General features: G+C 33.3%; 1 protein-coding gene across 1 annotated transcript in view; it reads left to right on the top strand.

Annotated features, from left to right (window-relative positions):
* Positions 1 to 8,127, top strand: part of LOC107727669 (solute carrier family 35 member F1-like) — a 95,157-nt gene that overhangs the window by 73,674 nt on the left and 13,356 nt on the right. Inside the window, exon 7 of the mRNA XM_016537622.1 lies at positions 4,154 to 4,308. Within this exon, the coding sequence (XP_016393108.1) occupies positions 4,154 to 4,308 (155 nt within the window). The remainder of the gene's footprint in view (positions 1 to 4,153; positions 4,309 to 8,127) is intronic.

The raw sequence follows: 8,127 nt of genomic DNA, 5'->3' as shown, positions 1-8,127 counted from the left end.
GAATAGTTCACCCAAAAATGAACATTTGCTAAAAATGTACTCACCCTCAGGCTTTACAAGATGTAGATGAGTTTGTTTCTTCATCAGAACAGATTTGGAGAAAGTTTAGCATTACGCCACTTGCTCACCAATGGATCCTCTGCAGTGAATGGGTGCCGTCAGAATGAGAGTCCAAACAGCTGATAAAAATATCACAATAATCACAAGTAATCCACGCGACTCCAGTCCATCAATTAAGCTGCATGTTGAGTCATCTATACATAATATTGCTTTCTCTAAAGAAAAAGTTATCGCATCTGAATCAGGAGAGAAATATGCACAGATCAAGCACTGTTTACAAGTCAAAACAGTCCAAAACAGTTCTAAACAAATATGTGAGTGGATAATGATGTGAGAGGAAAACAGGGGATGGACTGGGACTGATACACTGGAGGAAGTGTTATTATGGATTATATACTTGTATTTTGGGCAGAAACAATGGTTTGAAGTTAAAAATGTATTGTGATGAATTTTGAATTTTTGATCATTGCAAACATGTACACTCTAAAAATAAATGCTGGGTTAAATACAACCCAGCTATTGGGTTACTCAGCTATCACCCAGCACTGGATTTTATTTAAAGGGGTCATATATAAAGAATATCTCTTTGGATTTGAGACTTTAGTCTTTGCAACTTTACAGATCTTCTTTATGCACCAAGAGCTTGTAACACTTCAAAGAGAAAGGAAAAATTTAAATCACATCATATGACCCCTTTAACCCAGCAGTTTTTAGAGTGTAGCTTTTCACTTCACAAGATGTTAATTGCTGGACTGAAGACTTACTGGTGGGTAATGTTTTAATTAGCTGTTTGGACTCTCATTCTGACGGCACCCATTCACTCAAGAGGATCCATTGGTGAACTAGTGATGTAATGCTAAATTTCTCCAAATTTGTTCTGATTAAGAAACAAACTCATCTACATCTTGAATACCTCTACATCATGAGTACATTTTCAGCAAATTTTCATTTCTGGGTGCACTATTCTTTTAAAAAGTCTGAATGTCATTGCATTAGAAAACAAATGTCAAAAAGTGCTTTTTATTTTAAGGAAATAAAAGCTTTTCCAAGTAAAACGCTTTAATAAATGTAATATTTTGTTATAAAATGCAATGCAATGCATGCATTTGGAAGTGTTTTTTTAGGTTTTTAAAAGTGTTCAAATATATTTTATATTTTAATTTCTTTTAATATTATTTAATATTATTTTTGCCACTACTGAATATATGGGTACTGCTACTTTGCTCAGGGTGCATCATTAGTTAGATTTGTCCCATCCATTCTGAAAATACTCTAAAAATGTTGTCATCACCTCCAATTAATTAAAGAGTTTTTTACAGGTTTATTTCAGGCTTTTTTTTTTTTAAAACAGAGTCACATTAAATCCTTGCCTACAGATAGATCTGAACTTCCCCTGAATAGCAGGTGACAACTTATAATTCTCTGATGTGCTACATCGCCAAAAAGTGGTAGCAAGGCAACTAAATAAGTTATGAAGCCTTCTGCTCAGCTCCGAAGCCTCATAGCCTGAGAACCAACTGCGTGTGAACAGCAGTGAGCTCTGAAATATATAGTGTGATACAGTCCTGACATTGATTTGTCCTTATTGGGTACAAGCTGATTATTTGTTTTCACCTCAAGGGTTTCAGAGTTGATCCTGTACTTTTTCTTTCATAGCAGCACTGTCACTAACAAAAAGATTAAAACGTGCTATGATACTGTGTTTTATGTTATCACAGAATTATCATGTTTTTAATATTCACCTTAAAGTACAATGTAAATGAATACTATGGTGCCAATAATATAAAGGGGCTAAGTAAATATACAATATACGGTTTTTAACATTACAGTATTAATATTTGTAATGGGACCACTCATGAATAATATAATAATAAAACTGTAATAATAATACAGGACAACTCAGGATCTAATAATAATAATAATTAAATATTATTATTATTAGATGTAATGAAATTAAATCATTTGTAAGGGAATTAATTATTATTAATTCATTCAGGTTTTAAAAGGACTCGAATCTGAAAATTCTGAGTCAACCTGATTAAAGCTGAATTCAAATCTGATAGTTTACACTTTAAATCAAGGGTCGTCCAGCGAGCCGGTGATTCTTAGTATATTTTAACAATTTGAATAACTGTATTCCCCCTGGCCACGGGTTAATACGATTATAATAATTCGTAAGCTCTTAGAGAGGTAACGTAATCTTTGGCAAAGGGTTTAACCTTGAAATTATATGACACCAAACAATGATTCGTTATAAATGAAACATGAATTTTATTGGCTATTCTAGATTACATCAAAACTAAGCTAAAACACACATACACACAAACATACAGTTTCTTTAGAATGAGAGTTGACGGAGTTGCATGAAGTTTCAAAATTCGAACTCGTTTTCACGAGTGATTTAAATTCACCTGAGAGAATTCACCAAGCAGAGAATTTTAGCTTATGTTTACTGCTTAAATTAGCTCGACACCAGTTCAGCAGAGATAAGATTTTGTTCGTTTACTTGCGTTCTGCTTGGTTGACAGCTGAAAAGCTGAGATGATGTCGTTGCTGACACGGGCTTCCTGGATGGCTGCTGAGGGAACCCCGGAGCTTTCGGATTGGTCGCTGAGGTGACGTTTGGATGACGTCCTTTTGGGGAGACCCCTCGTTGGATTGGTTGGTCTCTTGATGACGCCAGAAGCCTGGGCTGACCATGGTTCAGCTTTTACGACTCTCATATGGTTGAGAAGAGATGTTAGTTTTCTGATGGAATGCGGAGATTCCATTGTTCATTGGTGTGATGTTCGCAAATGCCTTACATATATCCTGAGTTGTCCTATAATCAATATTGTTATTATTCTAGTGGTCTCAGTTTTTTTCTCTATGTTTTCCCCTTATATTTCCCAAACCAAGATAGGAAAAATATATTAAAGCATAAAAAAATGGTGTACTTCACCTACAAAAGCGAAATTGGTGACTTGGTGGGATGCCAGACAGGAAGCAGATTTTGTTAGTATTGTCTGCTTTTTCATTTCAAAACAAATTATCATTATCTCTTACCATTTCTGCTGTGTCTCCATCTGATGGAATAGGAGTTGTGTCCTTTACAAACGCATTTGGAAATGAATGGCTTGAGAAAACACAAGTGAATAATTTAATTTTTTTGTGCCATCCAATTACATTATGATTGTGCTGGATGAATTATGAGCAGAATGTCACAGCTGCTGACTTTCTGTCCTCTATGACATAAACAGCTGAATGCTGCTAACATTGTGCTACACTCCTCACTGGCTTTATCTGCACAATATGAGGCTGCAATATGATGTACTGGAAAATAATAGTAGCTGTTTATAATGTTTTTGTATAAAGCCTGTACATATAATGCATTATAAAGAGGTACTTGTAATAGCATGTAAAATTGTAACTACAGTTATTATTTGCTTTTTCTTATAATATATTTATAAGAGCACAGCTATGAATAGGTAAGGATTATAAATAAAAGATACAGTACAGTAATTATCGCAAAGTTGAACCAGATCAAAATCCAGATGCAATGTAGATTAGTGCAGTTCATATAAAATATTAATTTAAGTTGTAATTGTTTTATTATGTGAGAAGAAGGAGGTTTCACGGTGAAATAATAAAAAAACATGAACAAGTCTATTAAACAGTTTAGCAGTCATAAAACAAAAATATTTAGTTGCAGAATGTCATGATTGACCAATCAGAATCAAGTATTCCAGAGAACTGTATAATGATGTATTATTATTATTATTTTTTATGAAGTAATGTAATATAAATAATAATTGTAGACTAATACATTCCAAACTATCATTACATTACATTATATTATATATTCAAATCATTTTTTTTTTAAATATATACTTTACATTTATTTTTAAGCTCACATTCTGATAACAAATCTAATTAAAAAATACATCCAAATTAAAAACAACATAAAAGATTTATTACGCCTAAGGTTGTTGATAAACATTTTTTTTTTATTTAAAGATCTTTCTTCAATTGGCTTTTTTTTTAGTTGCACTATGTATTGTTCAGATTTTCCCTATAGTGACTGATGTGGCTGTGACTCTTTATGTCCTCTCAGGGCTGCTGTACATTGGATTCAGCGCGTGTATGTTTGGCTTGTACAGCTTCATGCCAGTGGTAATCAAAAGAACCAGCGCCACAGCGGTGAACCTCTCCCTGCTGACGGCTGACCTGTACAGCCTGTTCTGCGGCCTGTTCCTGTTCCAGTACAAGGTTAGAATATGCTTTCACTCTCTCACTTCTCTCTCTCTTTCTCACCTCCTCACCACCACCATCAGCTATATGTCATTACACCTGCTGTAATTTTACTCACTTGCCCCATTTTTTTTTCTCTCATGAATGTTGAGCAGAATTTCTCTGCTCTCCTTCTCCGAGGTCGTCTCTGTGATTTCATTATGAGACATGCAGCTTTCACAGTCCTCAAAAACATGGTTTTTAGAGATTAGAGAATTCTGCACAAAATTTATTTTTTCCACCCAAAGTCTATGTACTTATAATGTAAGTCAAGATCTCTTGTACTAAAAAAACAATTTAGTTTTGCATGACCATTTTCCTGTGGCAGGATGAGAATGATGGATATGTATGTGTATGGACAATGATTAATCGTGATTAATCGCATCCAAAATGAAAGTTTTTGTTGATATAATATATGTGTGTGTACTGTATATATTTATTACGTATATATAAAGACACACAAATACAGTATATATTTTGAAAATATTTGCATGTATATATTTATATTCATGTAATTTATATTATATATAAATATATTTAAGATATAAACATAACATTTTTCTTAAATATATACATGCATGTGTTTGTATTTATATATACATAAAAAATATACACAGTACATACACATATGTTATGTACACATAAACTTTTATTTTGGATGCTATTAATCGCGATTAATCGTTGCCCAGCACTATGTGTTGACTTGTCGTCAGAGATGTAATTTTATTCAAAATAACTGAATGATAATAATAATAAATAATAATTACTACTAGAGTGAAGTAGTGTCTTGGGTTGTGGAGAAAGGAAAAAATGAAATCGCATCATATGACCCCTTTAACACCCATCAACTTGCCAATTGCAGGTGAAAATCAAACAATTATCTAACTAACACTTCTTAACTCATTAGTCATTTTGGCCGATTGTGATTAATAAAGTATGTCCTCCAACCAGGAGCCTCTAACATTAGCAATAGACAGTGAAAAGAGGGTCACCCACTTTTAAAATTCAAATACTTTCTAAAAAAACTAACATTTAAACAAATTTGAACGTTTTTATTAGTTTCAGAGTCACAGAGATTTTTATTTTATTTTATATATTTTTTATTTTATTTCTACATACACAAACAATGATTGACAGTTGAAAACTGAAAACCTTCAATTCAGGTTTAATAATAAATATACTTTAAATCTAAGCCACGATTTCTGGCTTATAATCTGGTTTATTTCTGCTATTTTTGTTTTTAGCTTTTACTGTAAAAGTTTTGAATTTCCAGCAACTTAAAAATGTAGTTACCAAATTGGCTGTTGAGTTAAAAAGTTAATTGCAAACCAGTGCTTACTTGCGAGTTTGCCGTTGGGTTCAATGTAGTTTGTGCTGCCCCATCCTTCAATACGAACCGCTTTCGTATTGCATTGAAGCTGCATTGAATTGAGACAGATCCACAATGCAATAATACAACGCCCTTAAAAGAACGAGCAAGGATTTTTCACTGAAATACTAAGACGATTTATCAGGGGATTTCAGAGGCACTTTGCCTTCAGGGAAGGATCCAGCCACAATGTGAGACTTCATCTCTAAACACCACCATTACTACTAAAGCCATCACTGAACAAAGCCATTAGTCATACTGTACAATGAGCATAGTGTTTTAAACTCCCTCTCCTCGTCTAGTACAGATTACGCTATCTGGAGGACAAAAAGACATTTTGCTTCTTTTGAATTGAGTATCACACTGATTAGTTTTAATGGTTCCTGTGCTGTTAAAGTGAAGTATGGAAGGTGTTTTGCTGGTGAATAAAACTGCTTAAATTTTGACTCTCGAGGTGAATGTATTAGGACCATGTTTTTGAGCTTTAGGATTCATGAAATACAATTAGAGTGATGGATATGAAACAAGCCTCCATGTCTGTCGCCATCGGCAGAAAGCTCAGGGTTACTGCGTGTTCTCTCTGCTTGCTGGGAATAGCTAGAAGTGGCTCAACGAAATCAGATTGAGTCTGAGCAGAGCGGCGTTTTTTAGTGATAACAAAAGCTGTAATCACGTATAGAGCATCTCTGGCTTTGTTTTCAGTGTCCTTGTGTGAAGAGGCTCAGCACAGCTGTCATCTGTCTCTTTCTGAATCGCAGAAATAATCATGGATTTCAGTTCATGTTTGATAGTTGACATGTTGAAATGCATTTTTATATAGAAATATAGCATATCATAAGAAGTAAAAATAGTATAAGGTGTTGTTTTGCTAATTTCAGCAGTTTATGTGTACTAGATACAGGAAAATAATGTAGTTATGAAATACATTATATTTTTGTAATATTATATTGTAATGAAAGAAAAGTATAAATTGTTGTTTTGCTTATTTCAGCAGTGTATGTGTACTAGATACAGGAAAATAATGTAGTTATGAAATACATTATATTATATTATAAAGGAGTAAGAAGAGTATAAGGACTTGTTTTGCTAATTTCAGTATTTTACATACACTAGATAAAGGAAAATAGAGTAATAACATTATTTTTTAAATTAAGAGGGCACACAAATTTTTTTTTCATGCCTCAATTGCTCTTAGGTTTTCTTTTAACTCTTTTTATTTCCTTGGTAACTAAGTATACAACATTTGATTAAATGTTATTAGTTGAAAAATTGTTAGTAGAAAGTAGTATTGAAGTTTATTGATATAAATCATTTTCACACAAATGTTGAAATTATTTATTTTTTTCACTCCCTAGTTTTTTAAATGTGCATACATAAGCTTTTTACTACAGCTTTAAACAGCTCAATCAGATTTGGGAGCCATAACTGTTTTGTAATTAGCCTTAAGCAGAGCTGTCAATCATTACATTTCGTTATCAAATTAATTACATGATATGCTGATTAATTAAATATGTCATTAATCTAAAGCTTTATCAATATAAGCTGAAAAATTAAGATATTTTAAGGGTTTTAAGGGTGGCAGATGAGTAAACCTGTTGTCATATTCCATCTGTTTTTTATTGTTTATTTGTGCACACATACATCAGACATGTTTCAATTGGCTGCTCTATTGTGTTTTTTGTTTTGCTTAGTGTTTTTAAAATGCTGTTTTTTAATATAATAATTAACCAAATGAATGCATTACATTGACAGGCATAGTATTAAGTAATCCTGTAATACTACGTGATGCTCATGTCTGGTATGATATGAAGAACATTTTCTGCATTTCAAAATATTTCATACTGTTCCCTCTGGTCATTGTGCTGTACAAAGGCTAGGGGTTACATCAGCGTGAAAGAAAGCCGGCAGACATGAAGCGCCTCCAAATGAATCCCTCTCCAGCCCTGAACTGAATGCCAGAGCCATTTGTAATGTGGTCATATGTAGCTAGAGCTCTCTGAGATTCTCTGCACACTGTTGTTATTGCTGGTTGGTAGTCTGCACCTGCATTCTCATCTCCTTTATTTTTGTGTCTGGCCTTTTGTCTTCTCAAACCTGGTTTCTGCTCACGACGCAAACTCAAGGTCCTTTTGAGTTTATAGCAGAGCCTAAAAGTCTGAGACTACAGTGAAGATCTAATATCATTAAATGAATAAGAAAGGACATAAGAAATAGGAGAAATATTTCAGATCCTGCACTATTTGTAGGTCACTATAATCAAATTTGTGACATTCAAGTACAGACAGTCAGATGCTTTTGCTTTTACACTCTTTTGGATCATCAGGGCTATTAGAGTTAAAAAAAAATGACCTGAAATAAAATAAACATATAAAAATCTTGAAACTAGCTGAAAACTGAACTAAATATTAATTTAAACCCCCCCCCACCCC

The sequence above is a fragment of the Sinocyclocheilus rhinocerous genome, unplaced genomic scaffold (genome assembly GCF_001515625.1).
Source record: "Sinocyclocheilus rhinocerous isolate Xijiao unplaced genomic scaffold, SAMN03320098_v1.1 scaffold185, whole genome shotgun sequence".
In the NCBI taxonomy this organism is placed as follows: Eukaryota; Metazoa; Chordata; class Actinopteri; order Cypriniformes; family Cyprinidae; genus Sinocyclocheilus; species Sinocyclocheilus rhinocerous.
The sequence above is the reverse complement of the archived record's forward strand: the minus strand, read 5'-3'. Positions and strand labels throughout refer to the sequence as shown.